Here is a 13,221-nt window from a genome sequence, read left to right as displayed (position 1 = left end):
AAGGTCTCTTAAAAGTCAAAGTCTGATTGATTAAGAACCATTTCTCTAGTTTATCTAAGTCATTCTGCATCCTAGCTTTACCCTCCAGACTAACTACAACTCCACCTAACTTGGTGTTGTCTGCAAATTTGCTAAACATGCACTTTATCCCAGATCCCAATCCAATAATCCTAATCAGGAATGAAGATATTAAACAATACCAAATTCAGGAAAGATACTTGGGGAACCCCACCTGATACCTCCTCCTAACTAGACAATGAGCCATTCATGATTGAGCACAATGATGCAACCAGTTCTGTATCCACCTTACAGTAGTTTCGTCTAGTCTATATTCCCTTAGCTTGTTCATGAGAACATTGTGAGTGACAGTGTCAAGAGCCTCACTAAAATCAAGGTATATCGTGTTCACTGCTTTCCCTCATCTATAGAACCTGTCACTTGATCATAAAAAGAAATCATGTTGGTCAGGCATGACTTTTTCTTGGTGAATCCATGCTGTCTGGTCCTGATCACCTTGTTCTCATATAAGTGCTTCACAATAGATTCCTTGAGAACCTGCTCCATGATCCTTCCAAGTATTGAGGACAGGCTGATTGGTCTGTAGTTTCCCAGATCCTCCTTCTTTCCTTTATTAAAGATGTACACTACATTTGCCTATCTTGTTTAAGCCCACTATATTTGCCCATATTTTATATTTGCTCATTGTGTAATGGATAATTAAATGCATTCAATTGTTTAAATTGTAAACATATTTAATACGTACAATGAAGAAAAACAACTCTACCCATCATGTGACAGATATGCCTACTATAGTATTACAATTTATCTACAGACAAGACACTTTGTAATTTGTGGGGGGGGGGGGGTTATAAATGAGAGGACAAAAAAAAACCATTTTGCTCATAATTAAAGAATATTTATTTTTTTAAACCACAGATGTGTCCCAGTTGCTTTCAACTTCATTGGGTAAAGATACAGCATATATTTTAAGGGATATAAAATAAAATAAAATAAAACATTGAGCCTTGCTCCTGCTTGCCTACAGGGTTTCATTTGGCCTGATTTTCATTCTAACGATTTTGAGAGAATAATCAGAAGCTCTAAATGGTATCCAGACCACTCCATTTTCAACCTCATACGGAATATTGTTTCTTGGATCATATTGGCCTCCTAGGTAGTACATACCATTGAGATTGGCAGCTTGACAATTGTTATACCACCAGCCCCCTCCATGCACTTCTGCACAGTTCTCCTCCCACTGGTCACTGTCCCTATCAAAGGTGCTGAACTTCATGTTGGCATGAGATGTATATTCACTACCTTCATCCACTGAGCCTGTGATCAATGCATCCCCAGCTGTCCCCTCATAATTGGACACACTGAGGACATAGCCTTGTGACTCAGAGCCTACATGGATATTATATTCAGCATAAACTGTATTGCCAGCCCAGTCCTCTAATTCAACTCGAAGGACAGTGTCCTTCTGGGTCAACAAGTGTATGTTTTCATTGCCCAGCCAGAGCTCTCCTTTCCCTTTGGCATCCACGCTGCCGAAACCTTTCTTGTAGTCTTGCCAAGTCTGGTTAAAATTCACTGATCCATCTATTCTCTGTTGGATCAAAAGCCATCCTCCCAAAGTGGTCTCTTGGTCGCAATAAACTGATAAAACCTTATTGGATCCTGTTGGCTTGATTCTGAAAATGCCACTTTTGGCACCAGAAGTGTGTTTCTGGCGAATATCCTCACAGTCTAAAAAAAAAATTGATCTGGTTGACAGAAGTTATCAGTAAAACTTTACAAAGACTTCACAGGAATCCAAATAGTGATAATGCTGATGGAAATTTGCTAAACATACCTTTGACTAAATGGGAAAATATGCCATGCAACATTAAAAAACTGATAGATTTTAAAATGCAGATAACATTCTCTAGGCAATGTATTAATAATGCAAAATTTTGCCCCCAATGCTTTCTAGACAGCATCAAACAGACACATTGTTAGTATTGTATAATCAAATTAAATGTATTGCAGTAAAACCAGTGTGTTAGTTTGACTGAGGATTATATCTGGCTCTGTTACTGTACTGTCTATTTTTTCTCATGTGGAAGGGTACCTGTCCCAGTGGTTCTTGGCCCTGAAAAGAATGTATCCATTTTGAAACTGCGTGACTTAAAATCTGGGCCATCTTCAGTGCTCTCGTTGTGTGGAAACCCATCTAACCTCCAGTCTTCAGTGATTTGGTTTCAAATGTGGAGCCACCCTTGTTGAAGCTAGTAGAGCTGGACACTACTGTCTCGGATGAAACGCCACTCTGTGTTTTGCTATATGGGAGTTCAGATATATGCCAATCTTCTTCCCCTTCCCTTAGCTCTCCAGAGGCATCTGAGCCTTGGACACCCCGTGAGTGACTACTTCCACCACTACCACGCTCAGATCCAGTTCCAGTGTTAATAAAGCCAGAACTGGTACCACCAATACTGCTACTGCTATGTCTGCTACCATCTGACTCAGAGTCTGTGGAGAAAAATGAGAATACTTTATCAAGGTCTGACATACCATCTCCCCCACCACCTGCGGTGACTCTGACATTGTAGCCCCCACTTATGTCTTCCTTTCCTAAACCTCGCAAATGGGAGCAGTCAGAACCGTCAGATGAAGTGTACTTTTCAACAACCTCTTCTCTAGGGCCATCAGGTCCAGCAACAACCTTTTTGGTGACAGTTTTAGTGCATGTATAGTGGGTAGAAGAGGAGCTAACTCCTTCCCCAAAATGAGTTTCCTTTCCATAGGTAGGGTGCACGAATTTGCTACCTTGTGGTTCTCCGTCTCCCTTATGTACTGACGAAGAATATGAGGTATCTACTGGGAAAAATTTTGGGCCTGTTTCTGGACTTTCTAACACCAGTTCAAGCTGCTGCATCTTATTCAAAAAGTTCCATTCTGGCCAATCCTTGGGATCCCCAGCTTTAAAGTGCGGAAGAACAGTAGAATCCTTCATTGGCTTTATTTTTAGCACCCTGATGATGCTAGATGATAAGTCAGACTGCAAGTTGATTGAACTGGCCTGAGTGAGCTGCCTCTGGATGTTGTCATAGCTTTCCTTGTCCACATGGTAATCAAAGCTCTTAGCACAGGATCCTTTGCAGGCACGTATCTTAATATCAATATCCACCTGCACAAAAAAGACACAATCTATTTAGATGCTGTATCATGACTTTTTCAGTAGGGTTGTAGGTGTAGTTGGGATGGTTGAGGATATGAGAGAAGTGAGATTTATGAGGTGATGTCATATCTTTCATTGGAACAGTCTTTCAATGTTGAAGTTCAAAAGTTTGTCTTCTCTCTCTCCCAGCAATACAATTTAGTCCAAAAATGATATCCTTACCACACAAATCTAAGTTTTTCAAACAGCTGCATCCTTTTGAGAGGTTTGATATCTGTACTATGCCTACTAAATTACTGAGGTGACCAAAACTGAGATTTGAGTTGCTTCAAATGTCAGCCTTGAAATAGAAAACAACTTAAGCTCTACTGCTGGTTCTAGCAGGTCTAACTGAGCAGGTGTTAGTAGAATATGAGGCACGCTATTGCAAGGCTGCAGGTCCTGCCATCATTATTCACACTGGGAACATCTACACATGATATTAAGGCAAAGAAATAAATTCCAGCATAGTTTGCACTGATTACTCCTGGGTGCAGTGTTTACACGTGCCTAGAACCTCATCATATTGAGCTAGAGCAGTGCAGCCCCACCTGCAGAGCATCCAAGGGGTCAGTCTGCCAGCCTGCGGCTGCTCCCCCCAGTTCAACATGCTGTAGAGGGGCTGACTGGGGCATGAGGGTGCTACAGTGTGGGGCTAGTTGGCAGGCAGCCCCCACACTGGAGCACCCTTGTTCCCCAGCCAGTCCCATCACCATTTGCTTGTATCTGGCAGTTGTGTCCTGTGGCAGAGTAAATTAGTTTACTCTAGCTTCATAACATTGCATGTGTAGATGCTGATGTTTTACTGTGAAGCTAATTAGTCTATTCCACAGTAAACATCTCTTGTAGATGTGCCCACTGAGTAGTATAAGCCCATTGATTTCAGCGTGACAGTCCTGGAGTAAAGCATAGCTCAGTTTGAATCTCAGGGGCGTGCATGGGCCCTGACTAGAGATAGAGAACCTCAAGTACCTGTCACAGAAGCAAAAAGTATCTCTATGGGGGGGGGGGTGTATATATATACACACACACACACACACACACCCATACACACACTGGTGAGTGGGAATCACTGGCTTGGATGAATGATCAATAAAAAAAAGCATCAGACTCTAGATTAGGGTTCAAAATCATTTTACTCCCCCTTTTGACTAATCCAGGATATTTTTAGTAGTTTTCCATTTTGATTTTGTGAATTGGGCCTGCCCCATAGTGCTTCCATCACAACCATTTTTAGTAGTCATCAGCAAAATCAGCCAAACAGGAGGCTAAGATGAATGATAGGAAACCCAGATAGGTTGGTACTTTAACTGTGAGAGCCCAAAAGAGAGACAAACTATTGCCCCCTTCTTATAAAAGCTATTTCCTGTCCTGGTTGCACCTGATTTTTCCCACCAGCCATTGCCTGCAATTTTTTGAGAAAAAAGCAAGACATTACTCATTGTAGAGAACATCTGAGCCACACAGTGAAGAAACCAACCAACTAGAGTCTGAGGAGGCATGTGTATCATTTTGGCTTCTGCCTCAAATGGGCAGAGTCTGCAAAACTGCTGCTACTTTTTCTTTTCAGTGAGAGCCCTGATCCAGAGATGAGGATTAACAGACAGTTTGTGTACTTGTATTTTGGAAACAATAGGAGTTGCATGACACTTACCTCCATGCGCTTCATTTCTAACACTTGTTCTCGTATGCTGTTTTGCAGGCCATAAATCCTCTCTATTTGAGCAATAACTTTGGTTTTTAATGACACAATGCGCCTTCTCAGATCTTCTATTACTTGTCCATATTTACTGTCACTCTCTGAAACAGAAATATGCCATTGTCAGATGTATATGAGGGTTATTTCCCTCATAACAGCAAAAAAACAAAGCAAAAACATAAAACCTGCCCATCCACCCTGACAACCAAACACCCCTCCTCTCTCCTGAAACCCAAATACACTCCCAAATATCCATATTCATATGGAAAGAGTTCCATTTAGGATTCTAAATTATGTATCTCTCTCATAATATTGAAGAAGTAGAGATTAGCAGCAGATTTTTTTTAGTAAGACATTTTCTCTTGTTATATTTGTATTTGTTAATAAGTTTAACAATAAGTTAAACTAAAGTAAATTTATTTTACTAATGCAGGAAAGGAACATAGCATTTTTGGAAGCAGTAGCCCAGCTGTACTGGAAAAGAAACAGCAGAATTATGATAGAATTACATTTTTAGAAATGTTGTGGTAAATATTTCGTGACATTTATGATGTTAAAACCATGTAAACTTGGTCTGAAATCATGATGGCTTTAGAATTTTGAAGCTGATTAAAAATATGCAATTTGATACAATTTAGACAGTCTTCTTGCCCTTGTTCTAATATTCTGGACTTGAAAGTTTCTTTCAATTAGTTTGCAAAAGAAACGTCTATGTTTTCAAAAATAATTAAAAAGCAGTTGTATATGAACACAATAACCTTAGAACTATGAAACTTTTGAAATAAATGGGAGTTTCTCTTTCAAAGTGGCTGTCAGATTGAACTTTACATAAATTGCAGTGACAGAAGATTGTTATTGTGGAATAATATAATATTTTTAATCTTCCCCACTGAGACCAGCAAGGTGTCTGTCTCTCAGACTTTTGAAATATTTCTCTTAGCAATAGGTTTAGGTTGTGATCCTATGTGAATTGCATACCAAAAGCCCCTATTAATTTCAGGAAAGACATAAAGAGGGTTCAGATGAAAGTCCTAAAACCTCACTAAATTACTTGATCGCAGTGTAGTTACAATGCTGGAAAAGAAGTGCAAAACAGTGAAGAATCAGGCCCAATATTTTTGTGTCATGGTAACTTTTATCAAGTATAAAGTAAACCTGCTTGTATTTGTCCACTTTTATCCAAAGGCATAAGACTTAGTGTATGTTTTTAAAACAGATCTTGTTGCTACTTACCCTGGCCACTGACTAGAGTTCCTTTCATGGAGTTAAATGTTTCTGTTGTTATTATCTTGGATTTTTTGTATTTGTTTTCATTATCATCCAGCAATTTCCTAATTTTGTCTAGTCTGTGATTAAAATCGCTATTGGTGTCATCAACCAGCCCCTGCATCCTGCAGCCTGAAGGACATTTCTGTCCCTAAAAAAAAAAAAAAGCAAAAATTAAGGGAAAACATTTAATGCTGCCTTTTTTTTAACATTATGACCACCAAGTTTTGGAAAAGACTACAAATCCACTAACAAGTTCAGGGCTAGATTTTGCTACTCTTCCTCACAGTGCTTATTCCACCCATTCTCTTTTCATTCCCTCATTCTCTTATTTTCTCCAGAGGAAAGGAGAGTTTGCATGAGAGCTTGACAGGCCAGAGTCAGAATGGTTTTCCAGATGCTTAAGTTGTAAGACCTACTTGTTAAAGCCAGCTGTTGAATGTAGGAAAAAATGGAGCCCTGACAAAGGGAGAGGTCCTGTGCAAAAGGTATCCCTTAGCACATGGCAAAGGGTAGCCCTGCTGTTTCCCACAGGGTGTGTCTACATGTGTGCATTTACTGTGCAGTAACTGGAATTACTACTCTGTAAAGGTGTGCATCTACACGTGCATGCCTGTACTGCGCAGTAAATATGGCAATTTATGCCCGATTAGTTACTGCGCAGTAAAACACGTGTAGATGCCTTACTGCACAGTAACACTGTGTGTGGGGGAATAACTTTAGTCCCAAGTCAGTGCATGCACAGCGTTAATATGCTTTAATACCTGCACATGTAGATGGCAGCCTATTCATGCTTACTGTGCAGTAACTTATTGTGCAGTAAATTTAAGCTGGCGTAAATACACATGTAGACACACCCACACTGTAGCTCATGCTGCAATCCTTTCTAAAGCCCTTACTTTGAGAGACTGAATTTTAGAGTCCAATGCTTCTTGTTGTTCTCTTTAAAACCCCTCCAAATAAAAAGCCACAACTCTCGCATTTTACAGATCCAAAATAAATGTACTAAGGGTGATAAGGTGATAATGACTTGATGGCCTGACTTAAATTAGGGTTAGGACTAATGGTTCACCAGTTTCCTTTATGACCCCTGATGTACAGGAAACAGGGTTTTTTCCCCTAGAAAATCAGGTAAAATTACTTTGACAGAGACTTAGATATGTCACATTGCAGCTAAGGTAAAAATAGATCTTTACTCAATGATCACAACGCAAATGTAATGCAGTATATCTAAGGTCCACAGTTAGCTTGATGTTTACTTCCCATACCCTTTCCTTACCCATTGATCATCCGAACAGAAGGGCCAGCTCTTTTCATGTTTGCAGCTAGCTTGGGCACGTTCTGACAGTCTGGGGCCACGTGCAACTCCTCCTTCGTCCTCAAAAGTGCTTCCCTCCTCAACTGCCTATCAGGGAGACAAAGGGAAAAAACCAAAAATGAGATTAGCTATGCAGGTGATGTCACAAAAGAGCAATAATGCTGAAGTCACTGAGCAGAGTATGGAATAGTTAACAGCAAAACAGTTACAGGCATGTGGAAAGCATAATCAGTCAAAAAAAAGGATTTTTAAAGTTCCCCGCATTGAACTTTTTATGTGTATTGCCAAGTAAGATTTCCCTTCTGTTTTTAATAATGCTGTGAATAGAGCATTTGATGATGCTCAAGATATTGTCATAACAACAATGCAAATTATGTGTTTTATATTTTGGGTTTATACACAAAATATGCGGAGCAGTGAGTTAATTTTCTCTTAGTTAGGTGCCTCTTGGAGTTTCTCTATTTTCAGTCCATAGTCTACACTAAAACTGGGCTTAAAAATTGTCCAGTATCTCCAGTGTGTTTTTAATTGTGTGTTTTCAAAGAGAAAAGAACACATGAAAAAGTACTGAAAGATAACAAACTAATAGCAACAACAATAGTGGTGCAAGGAAATAGAGATACAGATTTTGTTTAGTTCTGAAAGAAGCAAATATACCCAGCCACTAATTTTAAATCAAAGTGCATAAGATCTTTCACCCTGTGTGTTATTTCCTTTGTTCAGTAAAGTGGCTGTGCAATATTCCACTTTCCATAATAAAGTAAAAACTTCTCTGAGTTTATTAAATGTTATCTGGTCTGACTGAGCACCTTTGAACACATTACCTCTATGAAAGCAGGAAAATGGTTAACGCAGAGTGGAGGAAAGCTTTCTACAATTTTAGCCTCAAGGGCCAGATTCTGGTGTAATTTGGTATAACATCATCAAGGTCAAGAGAGTTATGCTGGTCTGCATCAGCTAAATATTTGACTTCAGCATATCTTTACTTCAGCAAGTAAACATTTACTCATTTAATTTACTAAATATGATCCATATGCTTCTTAAAACAAATGTAATGCCTAAGTGCAGGCATTACAGGCATAGACTGTAATAGCTTCAAAACAACCATTTCTGTTTAATCAGATCAACTTTCACATACTTCTGTGATTCATTTAAAACATATTTTCTTCATTTAAAAAACAAACATATAAAGAAAACCTCTTTATGAAAAATCTAATATAATCTTGTGAGCTGAACCCTGAACTGTATTATTACAGGATTAAATTAAAAGAGTTGGAAATTAAGACTGACACTTCTCTTATTGCAAAAGGTGTCATTTCTTAGCCCTATTTCAACTTGATGCTGCCGCCACTGTAAACAATTCTGCATTCTTACCTCATGTCTGAGTAATACAATATATATGGACCCCAAACGTGCTCAATAAACTGCCAGCCGACTGGAAAGCGAAGATGCAAATAAAAGTAGAATTTGACTAATAGTATTTAAATTATCTCACTACTTGGGGACACCAATACAGGTACAGTGCAAAGGTAATGCTTTACATCCCTACCCCTGCATCTATTGATCTGCTTCACTACTACTGTGGAGAGATATTTTTGGCAACATTCATCTTGTGTTCTGTGGGAAGAAATGGGTACACAATAAAATACAGAACAGACATTAGAATGAAAGCTCAATATTGAAATAGTTAAGGCAGACTTCTATGTGAGTGTGTGTGCATTTTTCAAGCTACATAATAGCTAAAATGAATGGTTAATCTATTAATGGTCATTAATTAATTGTCTACTGTTTAAGATATCAAGCCAAGGTATCCAAAGAATGAAATAATCTGAAATCCTACCCAGACTATGCTGAGGTACAGCAAAACGCACAAGATCCTCATCTGTAACATCTTCAGGAGCATGGCAAGGATGACTGATGGAAAGGATACCTTTCGTTTGGTTTTTGGTTCAATTTAAACCTTAGCGAGCAGTTTAGATTAATCATTATGTTCCCTTCTGTTTGCAAAGTCAACATAAAACATGCCCCAGTGAGATGACCCAAGAGCTCTTGCACAAGTTCCCAAGCTTGTTTGTTCCAGATAAGTTTGTGCAATACTGGTTTGTGGGGGTGACCCTTATTCCAGGAAAGGAATTGTCTAAAACTTAGTTTCTGGTAATTAGATATTGTTTGAGCAAAACCTGGAAGAATTCAGCCATACCTAACCACTGAAAGATATACATACTATCAATATGATATTTAGAAGGACTTGTTATTTATTAAGATAATATTTTTCCCCTAGTTGCATGAATAAATCCTGTTGACTTGTAGTCATGTGGGAAACTTAGATCAGCAAAGCAAGAAGGTTCCTAATCTAATAAATAGCAATATATGCTCATCAATATAAATCAAATACTGAAGGATAATTTTATGAAATGCTCATGGTAAGCCATGTGAGATATATAACTTCACATTTCACCCTTTACTGGTTACTCAGACAAAACACATTAAGTGAAGTAAGGACTATACCTGACCTTAGCTATAAAATACATTAGTTATAAAATTATATCCAGTTTTGACCATTTTATATTCATTTAGAATGGAATATATTTATCATTTTGCTTTGTTTTATGTGGCTAGTACAGTCAAATTTAAGGAAAGGAAAGGAAAGGAAAGGAGGACAGGTCTAAATTTTCTTCTACATGTCTTATGAGATATAATATACACTCTGATCAAATATCTTCTGAAGTAGTCTCCTGTGTCCTGCTTTCTACTGTTTCATCTGTAATGACCATTCATTTATAAACAACAATTCTATAGTGGTATAGTATCTGTGAACGCCCCATAACAAACATATAAGATAAACCTCTCCCCTACATTTTTGTAGAACATGCTTTAGGATGCAGGCTTTTGTGAAAGAAAGTATGTGTATGAAAGAGAGAAAATATTAAATAGGCTTTGGTGTTGGAGAAGTTTATTTTTCTCAAGTCCTTATGACCACATTTACAGGGTCGTTCTCTTTGCTGAGGAAATAGCATCAGTTCAGTCTTGTTAGTTCAGACTTGTTAAATATCACTGAAGTAATTTCAGCCTGCTTGGTACTGGTGCATTGTCTTAGATTTTGAATAAGTATAAGTTTTAGCAGATGAGAAATAGTTTTAGAATGAATACTTTGCACTTAAAGTCTACATATGGAAAGATATAGTGGTTGCTGTGTCTATATGAGTCTGGAGGGTGTAGGTTGTAGCCGTGTTGGTCTAAGGACATAGGCAGACAAGGTTCTTGTGAGTCTGGAGCATTTTAAAGTGGATAAATGAATAACATAGCAGCACAAAAAAGTTTCCTCAACAGGTCTGTTTACTTAAGAAGCATTGGTATATGAAGGCCCTGTGAAATTATTAAATATGGTTTGGTTGCCAACTTGCCATGCAGAAGAAAGTACACAAAATTAGAATTTATTCTTTTACTAGTTCACTTTTCTTTTACATACTATGTCTACACATGCTATTAATGTGCAAAATAAACTCCAGCACAGTTTGCACTGAAGTTTATTGCTCCAAGGCACTACATCTGCACATGCACCGAGGACCGCAGCATGTTGAGGTGAATCAGAGCAGACCCAGCTGGCAGCTGCTCTGACCCAGCTCAATGTGTTGCAGAGGGGCTGGATGGGGCATGAGGGTGCTCCAGTGAGGAGCTAGTCAGCAGGCAGCCCCTGCACTGAAGTGCCCTTGTGCCACAGCCAGGCCTATCAGTATCTTCATGTGTGTTGCAGTACACTAATGGGTTAGATGGGTTGCTACACCATCATGTACACATGCACATGGTGCCCCCTGCCTGACCACCCTCCTCCCCCTCTCCTTAGCTCCTTGCAGGCTGGAAAAGGGAAAATCTGCATTTTTCCCCTTTTTTCTGTGGGAAACAGAAAACCTGGATCCCTGGTTATCAGCAATTCAGGTTCAAATCCCCTCTAGGCAAGTGGGGCATAGAACACAGGCCCTCTGGCTTCCCAGGTGAGTACCCTAGATGATCAATTCCAGGGGGCAGAAGATGTGGAAGCCCTGTCATTTTGTAGCAGTTTTTGAACTAAAATGATTCACTAAGCCATATTCACTCAGTTGGCAGGCCCTTACATAAAGAAAAAATGATGTAAGGCTCTTCATGTACAAAAGGGCCATCAGATTAAACCACAAATCGTTACTTAGCCTCTTTCTTCAATGACAGAAGGATTGATGGCCTGTCCAAATATGGAATCCTGCTTAGTTTTGTTCTATCTTAAAATAATATAGCAGAATTAGAAAAGTCATACAGTAGAGCAAAATGATTAGAAGCGTGAAAGACCACAATAAAAGATAACCTTAAAAGTATTAAGACAAATTATTGTAGAAAACAGATGAATAAATACCTGATCCAAAATCCCACTGACTTTGGTAAACTGAATGAGATTTTAAGATAGGACAAGATAAAGTTGTATATGCGCTACTGTAGGGGTTGTCAACTGGGGGTACGTGTATTCCCTGGGGTACTTGGGAGTGCTGCCACCCACCATCCCATGCTGCCGCCTCCCAGGAGCAGGGCCAGGGTGGGGCAAGGGCAGCGGTACCCCTCTGTGGGCTGCACAGGTGCTGCCTGGCCAGCCAGACGCGGAGGGAGGGAGTGTGGGAGTTTGCACGTGGTAGCGGCCGCCACCACCTACCACCCTGCGCTGGCGCTGCTCTGCTGCCAACCCCCACCACTCTGCATCCAGTCGCACACCACCCCCACCCCCCCGCTCCACATCCAGCCACCAGAGGTACACTTATTTAAAAAGGTTGAAAACCCCTGTACTATTGCATATACACATACATGAACCAAAACAAATCTGTATTCATAGGAGACTAGAAAGTCAAGTACTCAGGCATTAGGAAAAGCTGGAATTAAGTTGCATATTCCAGCATAATGGGGTGGGCAAGCAGAACACCAGTCTCAAGTACCAACTTGGTGTAGGGACCAGTTTGGTAACCCCTCTAGAGAGTCCACACCTTGGCAGCAGCAACAGCCCCACAGTGCTCCCGTTGCAAAAGAAGCAAGGTTGATGGACACTGGATTGTAGCTGTAGCAGCAAAAAATGGGTCAAGCAGACTGCACTACATCAGCAGCCAGAGAATTTTGAACCCCTGGAGCAGGTATGGCTTTCCCCCCACCCTTTCTTCAGCAGGGTTTGCTCAGAGCACAAACCTTGCTAGTTATGCCTCAGGTACATTCAATCTTTAATTGGTGCTTCTATGTGTATGTGTTAAGAAAAAATCCCTAACCATATTACAAACTATCATTTCACTGGGACACTAGGTCATTCAGAGTATAGAGTATATACTATATCCTAGCTCATGAGTACATATACTCATTCAGTATATGGCAGGTACCTAATGAATAAGTAGCTTTTTGATAGTTTATCTTCATTATCCAATGTTCAAACATAGGCTCCACACTATTCAAACCTTCAAAGTAGAAGTATAGTAGAGTTCAGACCCTCACTTTAGTATCTGAGTGTTTCACAAACATGCATTTATTAATTGGTATTATCCTCATTTCAGACATAAAGGACTAAGCCAGAAACCAATTAAAATCAAAGTGTCCACTAACTGTGGAAGCCCAATTTGAGACATCTAGGGCCCAGTTTTTTTTCTGAATAGTTTACACATTCAGAATATAGCTGCTATTGACTTCTGCTGAGGTACTTAATGCTCAGTCATGGTCTCAATTTGTGCGCCCATAAAA

General features: G+C 39.6%; 1 protein-coding gene across 1 annotated transcript; it reads right to left on the bottom strand.

Moving 5' to 3' along the window:
• Nucleotides 1-894: 894 nt before the first annotated feature.
• Nucleotides 895-9,427, bottom strand: FGA (fibrinogen alpha chain). Its single transcript, XM_006275518.3, is given in 7 exon segments — nucleotides 895-1,749; nucleotides 2,114-2,224; nucleotides 2,227-3,172; nucleotides 4,857-5,002; nucleotides 6,135-6,318; nucleotides 7,447-7,572; nucleotides 9,326-9,427. Coding segments are annotated over 7 exon segments (2,286 nt in total). The 5' UTR covers nucleotides 9,389-9,427; the 3' UTR covers nucleotides 895-1,039.
• Nucleotides 9,428-13,221: the final 3,794 nt, after the last annotated feature.

The sequence above is a fragment of the Alligator mississippiensis genome, chromosome 2, assembly GCF_030867095.1.
Source record: "Alligator mississippiensis isolate rAllMis1 chromosome 2, rAllMis1, whole genome shotgun sequence".
In the NCBI taxonomy this organism is placed as follows: domain Eukaryota; kingdom Metazoa; phylum Chordata; order Crocodylia; family Alligatoridae; genus Alligator; species Alligator mississippiensis.
The sequence above is the reverse complement of the archived record's forward strand: the minus strand, read 5'-3'. Positions and strand labels throughout refer to the sequence as shown.